The sequence below is a fragment of the Halichoerus grypus genome, chromosome 1, assembly GCF_964656455.1.
Source record: "Halichoerus grypus chromosome 1, mHalGry1.hap1.1, whole genome shotgun sequence".
Classification (NCBI taxonomy): Eukaryota; Metazoa; Chordata; class Mammalia; order Carnivora; family Phocidae; genus Halichoerus; species Halichoerus grypus.
This window is the reverse complement of record NC_135712.1, coordinates 161968645-161983759: the sequence shown is the minus strand read 5'-3', so window position 1 is coordinate 161983759 and position 15115 is coordinate 161968645. Positions and strand designations below refer to the sequence as shown.

The window sequence follows — 15115 nt, the reverse complement described above, 5'->3', positions numbered from 1 at the left end:
AGCCACGGAGAAGCGGGTTCGGGAGGGTGCATGTTGTGCCGACAGCTGGAGGCCAGGGCAAACATGTCTGCAGCCGCCCCTCAGCCCAGCACCGTGGGCCCATCTGCCCAGCGGCGGAGGGTGAGGAAGAGAACATGTCCGGGCTGGACATGGTCCCCAAGCATAGAGAAGACAGATGGGGCTCTGATCACGTGCCCTGGATGCACTTTGCACTGTTCCTACCTCCACGCTTTTGTTCGAGCTCTTCCTTCCACCCTGCATGCCCTTCCCGATTTCCAAGTCCCATCCATCCTCAGAGACCAGCGCAAATGCCATCTTCTACGGGGAGTGCGTCCAGATGCCACCAGTGGAGATGACCTCTCCCTTTGCTTGTGTCTCTACTGGAGCATTTCCAACCTTCTGCCCCAAGTCTCTGCTACTTTGAGTCTATCTCTCTGTTGAGGACCATCATGTTCCCTCCATGAAAACATCTGGCCCCTGAGCCATGGGAGAACATCAAGTCTGCTCTCCTCACTGCCCCCAGGGCACACCTGAAGTCCCAGCCCCTGGCCCCCATGTGCACCGAGAGGCAGGAGGGAAGGGCCATTACTGAGCACCAGCCCCATCCACACTCAGGCCAGGAGCTAGGTACCGCTGGGTAGCAGCCCTTGCCCAGTCCTCTGGCCCCCAGGTTAGAGGCAAGGAAACAGGAACAGAGAGGGAGCTCCACTACTCAGAATCACACAGCAAATGAACACTGAGTCGAGGTGCAATGCTGGGTCTGCCCAACCCCAACTCCATCCATTCACCTCTGGAGGGGATTCTATTAGCACCTAAGGGTAATCTCAGCAATCTCATGCTCACTGTGCCCCAGGCTCTGCGCTACACCATACACACATCATTTCTAAAGGAGAATCAATGCCTCCTTTTTTACAGGTAATGAAACTGAGGCTTGGAGAAGGGAAGACATTTGTCCAAGTCCATAGAGCTCCTAGGGGGTCCCGCTTCAAATGCAGGCCTCCCTGCCTCCAGACCCCATGGACTCTATCCTGCTGCCGGCACAGGGGGCCTTCTCATTTCAACGACCCAGCCACATCACACATCAATTCGTTTTCTGACTCTTGGGCACACAGGTCCCCGGGGAAAGCAGCCTCCCTGTGGCATCGATGAAGCAGCGGGACAGGACACCAGGACACGTAGGGCATGACACGGAGCGGGGGGGTGCCGGCGGTGCTGAGAGCTCATATGCAAAGGGCAGGCCCTTTAGCATGTGGCCACGGTGTGGCGGCGTGGCATGGAGCAGAGCAGAGAGCCGTGACGGCGGCGGCAGGCGGGGGCTCTCGCTTACCCACGCACTTCCTGTGCATGTTGAGAATAAAGCCCTCGGCACAGAGCACCGTGTGGCTGACACAGTAGAAGGATCCCAAGGTGTTCACACAGAACTGTCGCAGGCTACAATCATGAGTGCCCATCAGGCACTCGTCTTGGTCTAGTGACGGCCGCAGGAGGAAAAACAGAAGGGCCGTTAGAGGGGCGTGGCCTGTCATGAAGCACTCCGTGACAGAGAGGGAAACTGAGACCCAGAGAGGGGCAGGGACCCGCCCAGGGCCTCCTAGCGCATCAGTCGTACCTCTGGGCTCCGGGCCCAAGTCTTGAGTTTGTACGGTCAAAAAGCTGTCAGAGCCAGAAGCCCAGTGAGGACAGGTTGCAAGGTGAGGCTCAGAGAGGATAGGCGGCCTGCCCATGGGCACACAGCAGGGTGGGATCAGAGGCCATCTCCCACCCAGCTCTGGACATTCCACCTCGAGGCAGTCAACGAGCCACACAATGGCAGGGGTCTGGAACTTAAGTGCCTAGCGGACCAAGCTGGCAACATATATAGGAAAAGGGGTTGGGGGACAAGGGGCTCATTGGGGCACTCTGGGCCCTGTGCTCTGTCTATGGGGAGACCAGGACTGTGAAACCCTTGTGGGCAGAAGTTTGAAGACAAACCTTAAATCTGGTCATTTAAAAAAAAATTCGTGAGTTTTCATGGTTGGTAACTCTCATCTGATTATTTTAAACAGGGTAAAGCCTAGCAGGATCTCCCTGCAGGGCAGACTGCCCCCTCAGAATGCCATCCGCAACCTCTGGCCTGGACCTCACAGTCTTTACTGCCAGGGGTCCCGCAGAAGCCTGGAGACACACGGACACTGGCCTGAGGCCTGACAGGGACCGAAGGAGTCCCGACCCAGGAGAGATGCAGTCCTCACGTTTTCAGGACCCTGAGGAAAGCGGACGGAAACCCAGAGGCCACCTGAGATCTGCTCCCACCACCTGGGAGAAAGGTCTGCCAGTCACTGCCATGCTGTGTGCCCTGGACCAGCCTCCTGCCCTCTCTGGGCATGTGAATGATTTTCATCCACATCAGAACAGTCTCAGCCAAAGGGCTAGATGTGGGGTTTCAGCTTTGGATAGGGATATGGGTACCCGTGGACACCCACCGAAGTCACATCTCCTGAACTTGAACCTGAACTAAAGCATTTCCTAGACTGTCTCCACGCTCCATGCTTGTCCTGCCTCCAGACATGAGGAGATGTCATCTCGAGGTCTCTCAGGTTGCTCTTGAAGTGTTATTCACTGTGGGAAGCACCCCAGCAGGTGCCGGATCCAATGTCCCCATTTCACAGCAGGAGGTCCTGGTCCACTGAAGTCCCACCAAGACAAGACCTGGTCCTAGCAGGACAAGCTTTTGGTCTCTTTTTGGCCCTTTTGGCCCTTTTGTGAATGGCAGAATTACCAACATCCACTGCCCCTTCTTTGGTTTCAGTAACAGAACTGAGCACGTGCCATCCAACCGGGGCTCCTGCTGTCCAGCCCTGCTCCCCCTCAGAGACAAGTGGGGAGCGATGAGCATCACTTCTGAGTCCTGCATTACAACAACAGGGCACGTACTCCCCTCTTTCTCTTTCTCCACATGTGGCTAGAACAAGGACAAGGTGGTCACAAACCAACCTCAGCCAAGGAGACAGGGCTAGTCAGAGTGTGGTCCAGGGACCTTATCAGAAACCCAAATTCTCGGGCCCCACCCCAGCCCTACTGGGTCAAGATCTCTGGGGATTCTGTGGAATTCTCAGGATCCGTGCTGTCACCAGGCCTCCATGTGACTCTGTGGCATGCTGAAGTTTGAGAAGCGCTGTTCCAGAGAATGGCAGAACAACAAGATGGAAGTGGCCTGAAGTCCTGGCCCGCCCGTGGGCACACCTGGATGGCATGCACACACCTGTGCATACCCCAGGACGGCATGCACACACCTGTCCATACCCCTGGACGGCATGCACACACCTGTCCATACCCCTGGACGGCAGGCACACACCTGTCCATACCCCTGGACGGCATGCACATGCCTGTCTATACCCCAGAACGGCATGCACACGCCTCTGCATACCCCTGGATGGCATGCACACGCCTGTCCATACCCCAGGACGGCATGCACACACCTGTCCATACCCCTGGACGGCAGGCACACACCTGTCCATACCCCTGGACAGCATGCACACGCCTGTCCGTACCCCAGGACGGCATGCACACACCTGTGCATACTCCTGGACGGCATGCACATGCCTGTCCATACCCCAGGACGGCATGCGCACGCCTCTGCATACCCCAGGACGGCATGCACATACCTGTGCATACTCCTGGACGGCATGCACATGCCTGTCCATACCCCAGGACGGCATGCGCACGCCTCTGCATACCCCTGGATGGCATGCACACGCCTGTCCATACCCCAGGACGGCATGCACACACCTGTCCATACCCCTGGACGGCAGGCACACACCTGTCCATACCCCTGGACAGCATGCACACGCCTGTCCGTACCCCAGGACGGCATGCACACACCTCTGCATACCCCAGGACAGCATGCACACGCCTGTCCATACCCCAGGACGGCATGCACACACCTGTGCATACTCCTGGACGGCATGCACATGCCTGTCCATACCCCAGGATGGCATGCGCACGCCTCTGCATACCCCTGGATGGCATGCACACGCCTGTCCCTACCGCTGGACGGCATGCACACGCCTCTGCATACCCCTGGATGGCATGCACACGCCTGTCCATACCGCTGGACGGCATGCACACGCCTGTCCGTACTGCTGGATGGCATGCACACGCCTGTCCATACTGCTGGACGGCAGGCACATGCCTGTCCATACCCCAGGACGGCATGCGCACGCCTCTGCATACCCCTGGATGGCATGCACACGCCTGTCCCTACCGCTGGACGGCATGCACACGCCTGTCCATACTGCTGGATGGCATGCACACACCTGTGCATGGTATCAGGAGAGGGAAGAGCTGTTTCAGCTCCTCTATCTGGGGCTCCAGTCAGAGCAGCCAGACCCATTCCTTTACTAACACAGTGAGTTTCACATCCAGAACACCTCCACCTCATTCTGTTTGCCCCGTCTCCCCTCTGGGGCCCCCGCCACGAGCCAGCCGAGGTTTGCACAGGTAGGAGAGCGGCCCCGGGGTACTCACCTTCACAGGACACACCATCCGCCATGATGGCATAGCCAGGAAAGCAGGAGCACATGGCTGTGTCCCCAACGATTCTGCACACCTGCTTACAAGGCCCGTTGTCTGAGGAAAACCACATGGAGATCAGAGACGACCGGGCTTGTCACCTCCGGCTCCAGCAGAGGGTCCTGGGAGCCAAGGAACCCCAGCCCCAGTCCTTTCCACAAGATCCCCCGGTAAATCGGCTCATACGCCAGCTGGTGTCGGGGATGATGTTCAGGACCTCCCACTGCCACCGCCGCTCAGATACCAAACCCCTCCCTGGAGTCACAGTGCTGGCAGAGAGGAGGGGACAGAGAGACAGGGAAGGAGGGAGAGAAAGGATACGGAGACAGGAGGAACAAGACAGAGGGGAAGAGAGGAAGAACAAAGAGAACTTTCCACACAGGTCTGCAAGCAGTCTCCAAGACAGTTTCTTAAGCAAGGATTCTATTCTTTCCATATTATAGGACCTGAGATGAAAAGTCGCTAACTGACTTGCTTGGGGTCACACCCTGGCCCTAGGCTCCCCCTCCCCCACATACAACCTCATCTCCTCAGCTACACTCTCAACTCTTGACCTCCAGACAGGCAAGACCAACCAAATTCCCGAAGCAGAAGCACCCCTTTGGCAGGAGACCATCTCGCACATGCCCGGCACTGGGGAGCTCACGCCCCGCAGGCGGCCCAGACCCACTCCATGGCCCAGGTTACCTTTGCAGGTGTTGGGCTGCGGCACTGGTAGCATGATGGTGTTGGAGGCCACTTGGGAGGGATCTGGCTTCAGTGCAGACTCCTCTGCAGCCTCTGGCTGTGGGGGATCACCATCTGTCATGGGCAGGACAGACAGGAGGGGGACAGCTCATGCCTTCAGCCTGGCCTCAGGCTCTTCTCACACCCTGGGCACCACACCAGGCATTTGACAGAGACTGCCTTGTTTAATCCTCTCCTACCCATTTCATAGGACAGAAAACTGAGGCTCAGAAAGCAACGTACCCCAGGCAAAATCAATCTCACAGCTATTTGGGGTGGAGGAGGAGAGGAAGGAGGGGAGTGAGTTTCTAGACTAAAAACGTATCTAACCCTGGACAGCTGATGGACAGAAAGCCCCCCAGACCAGGGACTGAGGCAGCCTCCTAGGTTGCCTGTTGAAGCCTGACCACCTCAGGCCGAGTGCTGGGGACAGTTTAAGTTGAGTTGGTGGGAGCTTCTGTAGCCTGGGTCCTAGCCCTGCACTGGGATCGAGGGTGGGGCACTGGGGCTGCCCACGCAAATGGAGCTTCAGCTGGAGCAGAGGGTTTCAACCTGTCCACCCGGCCTTACAAACCCCACTGCTAGGGGCCTCCAGTTCCCACGGGTTCCAGTGTGTAGGGTGACAGGAGGGGAAGGAGCCCATTGTGCCCATCACAGGAACACCGTGCTCCTCTGGCAAGCTCAGCCCTGCCGCAGCCGTCTGGGCCCTTACCTGGACGGCAGGTGCGGCCGTCGTCCTGCAGTGAGAAGCCGGGAAAGCAGGCACAGTGGTAGGAGCCCACGGTGTTGATGCAGAGATGCTGGCACAGCTCCCCGGGGAGGAGCAGGCACTCATCCTGGTCATCACCGGGCAGGCTGTTGGGCAGCTCAGCCTCCGCGCCCAGGGACAGGGCCTCCCGGCTCGCCAACTCTGCCTCTGCAACTAGAGCGGGGGTCAGTGCTCGCGATGGGACACGGGCTGGCCCCAGCAGGTGGCTGACACTGTAAGCCCCCGGGAAATCAGTGTAGGCCCTCCTCAGAATCTTCTGTGTGCCCAGCTAAGATAGCGCAGATGGACAAAGCATGGACGCATGGATGGATGGATGGATGGATGGATGGATGGATGGATGGATGGATGAACGGATGAAGAGACGAACAAACAGACCTCCAACAATAAGAATGAACCCATCAGAGCCAGGCCCAAGTCTTTATGCCCTGCAATATGACAGGGCCAGGCTCATAACAGTCCCCAGAAAGCTTTGGCTAAAGTGTTGAACTAGATCCAGACCCCTGATCTCAGTGACATCTGGGAAGACCACCCCTAGCAACAGAAAGGACCCCAACATGTGTTCTGTCAGATGGGGATCTGAACTCTCACTTGGGCCTTCCGCAGCCATGTCCCCTTGGGCAGCACTGGGTCTCTCCAGCCTCCCAGGGCTGCCATGGGGAGCAGGTGGGAGAGGCAGAGAAGGCTCCTGGGGCTGAGCTGCCTTGGAGGCTCTTCATATACCAGTAATGGAATGGGGCAGGGGACCCGCAGCCCTCCATATTTACAGTCAGCTTGGGACTTCAGCCTAGCTCACTGGCCCCAGGCAGCAGAGCCGCCCAAGAGACCAGCTGCATGAGGTCACATCTGAGAAACATGTTTCGTATTGAGGGTGTTTACACTGTGCTCCAGCCCAGTCCGCCCTGGCCTGGTGCATGCAGGCGGGGCCATGGCAGCTGGTGGGCTGGCCCGGAGACCTAGCGCTGCAGGTGGGCAGATGGGCCTGGGCCCAGGGCTCCGCCGAGCGTGCTGAGGGCCGGACAGCATGTCTAGGGTTCGTGCTCAGCTCACCCTCACCAGCATGCTCTTCATACCATATTCTTGGCAGGGGGAAACTGAGGCTCAGAGGAGCAAAGTGATTTGCCCAAGGTCACCTAAGCAGGACGGGAACCCAGGCCAGTCTGACCCTACCATCTATGTCTCCTGAGGCCCAGGTTACCCACCAGTTCCCCACTGGAGGAGAGGAACCTGCACCTCTGGCCCTGTCCCCACCCTCTGACTCCTAAGGCCAAACTTTCCCCCAAATTTTACCTTAAACCAAACCCTTCTGGGTACTTACCAGACCTTCACAGCACTGCTCCACCAGGCCCCTACAGCCAACCCCAGCAAGTGGTATTTCCTTGGACTGGACACAGATCTGTGTCCACGCTAGCCTGGTAAGGCCGGCCAGTCCCTCTTAGCAGAGTCCCTGTGGGCTCACTGGGACACCCTCATCAGGCTCCTGCTGGCCCACAGGCACAAAGAAGGCTAATGGTCATGAGACCAGGAGACATCCCTGGCTAGGGTGACAGCAACTGGGCATGGCAGCTGGAACAGGGACCACAGCACATGGCAGTCAGAGGAAGGAGGAGACCCCAGGGACACGGAAGGCTGGAAGTTCTAAGACTGCTCAGGCTCCAGGCTCTGCACTGGTACCAGAGCTCCCACCCACATAGCCAACAGCTGCTCGGGGGCAGGCTCTGGGCAGGGGCACAGAGGAAGAGGGCACAGGCCTGATCAGCCCTCAAAGGGCTCATGGTGGTGAAGGGGAGGCCACCAAGCAAACCCAGCATTCATTCAGTTATTTGCTAGTGACTCTTCGGGGCCAAGCACTGGGAATTCAGGGAGAAAGACAGTGCTGTCCTGAAGGGGCTGATCAGCGGGTGGGGCACCATTTCTGAATGCATTCTCTATACTAGTTCTATCCTGTACCCTGAAGACACGGAATGACATAGCTGACAGGGATGGAGGGCAGATGGATGGAGGAAGGTGAATGAATGAATGAGTGAGAGGTGTGCTGCTGGGTGGGTTGGTGAATACATGAGCAGACGGACAGAAAAAGGATGGATGGTTGGATGGATGGATGGATGGACGGATGGATGGACGGATGGATGGACGGATGGATGGACAGATAGATGGATAGGCAGAAGGGTAAACGGCTGGGTAAGTGGACGGGTGGATGCTCATGTGGCTGGGTAGATACATGAATGGAAGGACGGATGTGTGAGTGGCCCGATGAGGGGACACGGGAATGGACAGTGTAGTAGGATGAATGGGTGGAGAAATGGACCAGAGTCAGGAGGATGTGCCGGGGATGATGAAATGGATAGATGGATGGATGGACAGAAGAGTGGATGGGGAGGTGCAGGCGGACATGGGAGGGTGGAGAGTGAAAGGGTAGCAGGAAGTTGGTGGTTCGGTGCGGGGTGTGGATGGTACATACATAGCTGGATGGGATCACCATCTCAGGAATAACAGGGCAGAGGCCACCATCAGAGGCCACAGAAGAACTGTACCCAGAGCAGAGCTTGCCACAGGTGACAGTGGACCCCGGGTTCCCACAGAAGGCGAGAGGACACCCAGCCTTGGCTGGAAGCCCCAACAGCTATCTGTGCCCCTCACTCACCTCTCCGTGGTACGGCTTCAGGCTCTGGAGGCCGGCGGACCTCAGGCACAATGAGGGGGTCTTCACCCTCACAGCAGGAGAGCATGACGTGGTTGCAGGGGTAGCCCAGGTTGGGGTTGGACTCACACGAGTGGCCCTCAGCCCGCACACGGAGCCCCAGGCCACAGCAGTCACAGCATTGCTGGAGAGAGACGCACCATCACTGCCCACAGCCCGGCCCCTCGGAGCTCATCGGCCTTCCCCATGGACTGTAAGCCCGGGGGACTCACTCAGGGGCCACACATGACCTCTCCAGAAGAAAGACCGCATTCCCCAGCTCCCTGGGGCCACACATGACCTCTCCAGAAGAAAGACCGCATTCCCCAGCTCCCTGGAAGCTCAGTGTGGCCACTGGACTAAGTTCTAGCCAATACAGTGGAAGTGAAACACTGTCCTCAAGAGAGAGGCTCTTCTTAGCCCCACGTTCACAACAGTATTCACATTAGGCAAGAGGCAGAAGCAACCCAAGTGCCATCAGCGCAACGTGTCATAACCACACGATGGACGGTTATTTAACCTTGAAAAGGAGAGAGCATCTAACACACACTACAATGTGGGTGACCTTGAGGATGTGAAGTGAAGTGAAATAAGTCAGATACAAAAAGAAAAAACAGGGGCACCTGGGTGGCTCAGTCATTAAGCGTCTGCCTTCAGCTCAGGTCATGATCCCAGGGTCCTGGGATCGAGCCTTGCATCGGGCTCCTGGCTCAGTGGAAAGCCTGCTTCTCCCTCTCCCATTCCCCCTGCTTGTGTTCCCTCTCTCACTGTCTCTCTCTGTCAAATAAATAAATAAAAATCTTTAAAAGAAAAAAAAAAAGAAAAAACAGAAACAGAAAGCCCTGTGAGAGCAGGCCTTTTCATGTGCTGTTCATTTCTGCATCCTTAATGCCTAACGTGGCCCAGTACAGGCTGGTGTTCAACAAATAGTTCCTGAATGAACTGGCCACTCCAATAGCTGATGATGGTTTCTATGCAGATGAAGAGCCCCCCAAACCTCCTACGGAGGAGTCCCACAGGGAGCCTAACCCCCCAGCCTGCGAGGAGCTCGGGCCCAGGCTACGGATGCCACAGGTCGGGCTTGCCTTGTACAAGGAGACGCCACAGGTGTCGTTGTCCTCAGCCCCACAGGCCTCGCCCTCCTTGGCCCCCATGACGCCACCCATGCAGCTCTTCTCCTTCAAGTAGGACACACAGCAGTGCTTCTGGGCTGTCCTGCAACAGAGGTGTGCCTCAGCCCTGCCTGAGTGCCGGCCCCCATCCTCCCAGTGACCCCACCAGGAGGGATGACTGGTCCCATTTCCCAGAGGAGGACACGGAGGCTCAGAGAGGGAAGGCCCTGCCAGAGGTCCACTGCAAGCAAGGCCCGTGCTGGTGTGGGGGACTCGGCAAAGCCAGCGCACCCCCCATCAAAGAACGTGGGTTCTGTGTCTGAGCTTCACCAAGAACACTGGACTCCACACTGTCTATCCCTGACCAGTGTGGGAGGCGGTCAGCATTCTGAGGTCCCCACAGGGCTAAGGAGAGGGAAACTCAACCCCAGGAAGCACAGGGCAGCTCAGCCTGGAAGAGAGCAGCCTCCAGGCCCCTCGGCCGTGTGCCCCATATCTATAGGGCTGCCCTGGGCAGCCAGCACACAAAGAGGGGGGGCCGCCAGGAGGTGAGGTTTAGCCTCACTTCAGAAAGGGCACATCCCAGTGGGAGCTATTCAGTGACGGAACTGCCTGTCTATGAAGTAGTGAGTTTCCCATCACAAGAGGGATACAAGGACACTTCAGGGCCACTAAGCTCAAAACTCCTGAACAATGCATGTTCTACATCCTAAGCAGCCCTCAAACTGGCAGGATGACAAAAGGGAAGGGAAAGGGACAAGGTTAGAATTTAAATGTCTCTAAAGTAGGCAGGGAGGGCTAGACATTAGGAAACAGGGGCTCTAATTCTGGCCATGCTCCCAAGGAGCCGTGTGGCTTTGGGTGAATCATATCACCTCTCTGAACCTTCCTCCTTATCTAGAAAAATAAGTAGGTTGGGAAAGAAGGCAACCCTGGGAAAAAGGAGAGGTGAATGGCTGACCAAGACATCTTCCCAGTGTAGCACAGAGGGGCAAAGGTACAAATGATTCCTCCGCAGAGAACACTAGAGTCAGAGAAAACAATCAACACAGACAACAGAGGACAGGTGAGGGGCCAGCCTTCTGGAGACCCCAGGGTAGCAGAGAGGGGAAAGAAAGGAGGGCTGAAGGCTCCCGGTTCCAAGCTGAGGAGGAAAATCTCACGTGGGCTGAGCACGAGTGAGTGAGGCACCTCACTGTTCCCAGGTGATACGGCCCTTTAACACTGGCTCCAAACTGTACGCTCTCCTAACCGTGCTCATCGGTCCAGCTACAGATGTACGTGGCTCGTTTATTCCTGCAGCCAGCCTTGAGCTCTCCACACCTGGAGAAGGCCCGGCCGGCGGGCTCCTGGCAGCCACAGCGTGCACGCGGAGACAGGTGGAGCAGATGCACCCCCCTTGCACTGCCGGGGCCCACGCAGAGCAAGCAGGGGTCTGGAAAAGGTGAACGGGCCGGGCCACTCTACCTGCTCCGGGGTGCCCACCCTACCTGCAGGCGTCACCCTCGGCGCCACTCTCGGGGATTTCCAGGCACTCGTCATTGTCGATGGCCCACTGCTGTCCAGCCGCACAGCACGTCTCGATCAGATCCTTCGTGGACACTGTGGGTGGCAACACAGGCAGAGTCACCACCCTAGAGGAGGCACCCGGTTCCAAGGTGTCCAGAGTCAGCAGGTGTAGGAGATGCTGCTGGGGCTGTCAGGACCCCCATGCCCAGGCAGGTGACTCACTCACCCCCACCCCCTGCAGCTGTGCAGGGTGGCTGCTAGCAGTTCCCAAGTACGACCTGCTTCGGAGAGCTGCCTGCGAGCTGAAGTCCACCCCACGGAGGAGAAGGCTGGCAGAACTATGGCCAATCAGTGACTAGTGGGGGTACAAAAACCTAGCCCTGCCTCAAGGGGGCCAGTGTGTGGGGCCACTCGCACTCCAGAGCTCCCAGTGGGATCGGGGGCATTGGCTAGCTCTTTCCCTGCCCCCTCCCCAGGCCGATTCTCCAAATGAACCACCACATGCACAAAACCCTCAAGTCAGGCTCTGCTTCTTTTTTTTTTTTAAGATTTTATTTATTTACTTTTGGGGTGGGGAAGAGAGAGAGTGAGCATGAGCAGGGGAAGAGGGGCAGAGGGAGAGGGAGAAGCAGACTCCCCGCTGAGCAGGGAGCCCAACACAGGGCTCAATCCCAGGACCCCAGGATCATGACCTTTAGCTGAAGGCAGCTGCCTGACTGAGCCACCCAGCTGCCCCTCAGGATCTGCTTCTGAGGAACCTGACCTAAGCACCAAGACAGGACAAGGCATAAGAATCAATAGCAACAGCGAGGGAAGTTTAAAACTCATCTAGGAGGGGTGCCCGGTTGGCTCAGTGGGCTGAGCATCCGACTCTTGATTTTGGCTCAGGTCATGATCTCAGGGTCATGAGGTCCAGCTGAGCAGGGAGCCTGCTCGAAATTCTCTCTCTTCCTTCTTTTGCCCCTCCCCCCACCACACTTGCTCGCTCGCTCTCTCTCACTCTCTAAAAAAAAAAAAAAAATCTCATCTAGGAAAGTTAGTGGAGAAAATATTTGTGTGGCTGGGAGAGCAGGAGGAGGAAGGGGTAGGGGAATGTCTTAAAACTGAAAGGCACAGACCACAGCTTAAAAACAGATGAATTTGCCCACCTCAAAATTAAAATTCTTTGTATAACAAAGAACCCCAGGGACAAATAGAAGACTGATGACAGGTTAGGAGACATTTTTGGAATGCCTAGAACTGGCAAAGAATTGCCATTGAGAAAACAGAATAATCTCCTGAAAATTAACATAAAATACACCCCAAAGTAAAATACCTATTAAACTGGAAAAATCAGAAAGAGTGATACATGCCACGCACAGGTGGGAGCCCTCATGCCCTGGGGGTGGAAATGGTCACTGGCACAGCCAGTCTGGAAGGACATAAGGCATCACTGACACAATTAAGTAGACACATCGTCCTGGACTCAGTGTTTTTGTTCCTGGCTGTGCATTCCAGGGAAGTCCTCACCCAGGCCCATAAAGCAACCACTACAAGGATGCCATACTTTGGCGTCATTTGTGGAAGCGGGTGTTCATCAGTGGAGAAGTGGCTGAATAGAATTTGGGGATGTCCTCCATGGAGGACTCCACAGCTGTCAGAAATAACAGACTAGATGTACACACACAACACCATGAAGCTGGACACACATACACACAGCAAGAGGGAGTGGCACAAAAAAGCACTGGGGGGAAAAGGAAGAAACCAGGTGAGATCTGTTACACAAATTAAAAATACTGCATTCAAAATCACAACACACATTTTGCACATAAATTAAAAACACACACACATATGCAAATTAAACAGAAGAGAGCAGTTGCCTCTGGTGGGGCAGAGGTTGGTGATGGGGAAAGGGATAAAAGGGAGTAAATACATAAATAAAACAGGAGAGAGTCTTACAGAGACAATGATGTGTAAGGTGCCAGAAAATGAATATAATTAACCCAACCATTTGCTTCTGAGGCCTAAAAATAAATGACATGAAAAGATAAAGCACATCTAGGCCAACAGACACATAAAAAGGTGTTCAACATCACTAATTATCAGGCAAATGCAAATCAAATCCACAATGAGATATCACCTCACACCTGTCAGAATGGCTACTATAAAAAACACAAGGAACAACAAGTGTTGGGGAGGATGTGGAGAAAAGGGAACCCTTGTGCATGCTGGTGGGAATGCAAACTGGTGCAGCCACTGTGGAAAATAGTATGGAGGTTCCTCTAAAAATTAAAAACAGAAATACCTCATGATCCGGTAATTCCACTACTGGGTATTTACCCAAAGAAAACAAAACACTGATTTGGAAAAGATAACTGCACCCCTCTGTTGATTGCAGCATTATTTATAACAGCCAAGATATGGAAGCAACCAAAATGTACATCTATAGATGAATGGATAAAGAATGTGGCACATGTACACAATGGAATATTATTCGGCCCTAAAAAAGAATGAGGTCTTGCCATCTGCAACAACATGGATGGAGCTAGAGGGTATTATGCTAAATGGAATAAGTCAGACGAGAAAAACAAATACCATATGATTTCATTTACGTGTGGAATGTAAAAAACAAAACAAAAAAGCAAATAAAAAAAACCCAAAGAAAAGAGCCTCTTAAATACAGAGAACAAGCTGGTGGTTGCCAGAGGGGAGGTGATGGGGGGATGGGCGAAATAACAAAAAGGATTACGAGATACAAACTTCCAGTTATGAAATAAACAGAGATGAAAAGTACAGCTTAGGGAATATAGTCAATAATATTGTAATAACATTATATGGTGGCTACATTTATTGTGGTGAGCACTGAACAATGTATAGTATTGTTGAATTGATATCTTCTACACCTGAAACTAATATAACATTGTATGCTATGATCCTTCAATAAAAAATTTTAAACCAGAAAAAGGTAAAGCTCATCTAGAATACCTATATCCATGCTGGGGGGACAGCAGGGTGTAATGGAATAACTCTGAGCCTGGGTCCACATCTTTGTGCTACCATGTATAGCCATTTCTTCTCTCTAAAGACTTAGTGTCCTTCTCTACTATGAGGACCTTTAGCTGCACAACTGCTGAAGCCTACAAAGACCTCTAAATATCCTTGAGCAGTTCACATAATCTAGCAGAGCTGAGGAACAAATGTGCCAATGGATGTCAGCAGCCTGCAAGGTTCCAGGGAAAGAGTGACAGCTCACTGAGAATCATCAGCTTCATCTGCTGAGTGGGCATTTCAAGTTATTGAACTTTTCTAAGTTTCAAGTCCCTTTCTGTAAAAGAGGGAAAATAAGTTTTCGTAACAACCTGAGGTCTGTACCAGGAGGAATGAAAAGAATTATCTACCAGAAACAAATAGCAAATATCACACTCAGTGGTGAAACATCAGACACCTGTCCCACTGAAGTCAGAAATGTGACAAAAATGCCTATTGACACTCTGTTTAGTGTTGTCCTAGAGATACGAGCAGATGCAATAAGGTAAGAAAAAAAAAGAGGCAGTAGAAATATTAGAAACAAAGAGATGATGGTCATTCTTTGCAGATGTTATACGGTTTCATCTTTCTAGAAAATCCAAAGGAACCAAAACTAACACAGTATTAAAATGAATGCTAAGGAATAATAATAATAATAATAAATTATACAGTAGCCAAAAACAAAATCAAGATGCTCAATTTAGTGCTTTCCTATACAAGAGTAAAAATAGAAAAGGTAATAGAAAAAAATCTCATTCAAAACAG

The 15115-nt window shown here is 54.0% G+C and overlaps 1 protein-coding gene across 3 annotated transcripts in view; it reads right to left on the bottom strand.

The window, feature by feature from the left end:
• Nucleotides 1-15115, bottom strand: part of FBLN2 (fibulin 2) — an 85967-nt gene that overhangs the window by 18369 nt on the left and 52483 nt on the right. For 2 of the 3 annotated variants that reach the window (XM_036113489.2, XM_078074648.1), the window contains exons 3-9: nucleotides 11326-11437; nucleotides 9809-9938; nucleotides 8688-8868; nucleotides 5990-6199; nucleotides 5239-5352; nucleotides 4507-4608; nucleotides 1328-1468 (exon numbers count right to left, since the gene is read on the bottom strand). In XM_036113489.2, coding sequence (XP_035969382.2) covers nucleotides 1328-1468; nucleotides 4507-4608; nucleotides 5239-5352; nucleotides 5990-6199; nucleotides 8688-8868; nucleotides 9809-9938; nucleotides 11326-11437 — 990 coding nt within the window. The remainder of the gene's footprint in view (nucleotides 1-1327; nucleotides 1469-4506; nucleotides 4609-5238; nucleotides 5353-5989; nucleotides 6200-8687; nucleotides 8869-9808; nucleotides 9939-11325; nucleotides 11438-15115) is intronic. The other variant, XM_078074651.1, reaches the window with a different exon arrangement.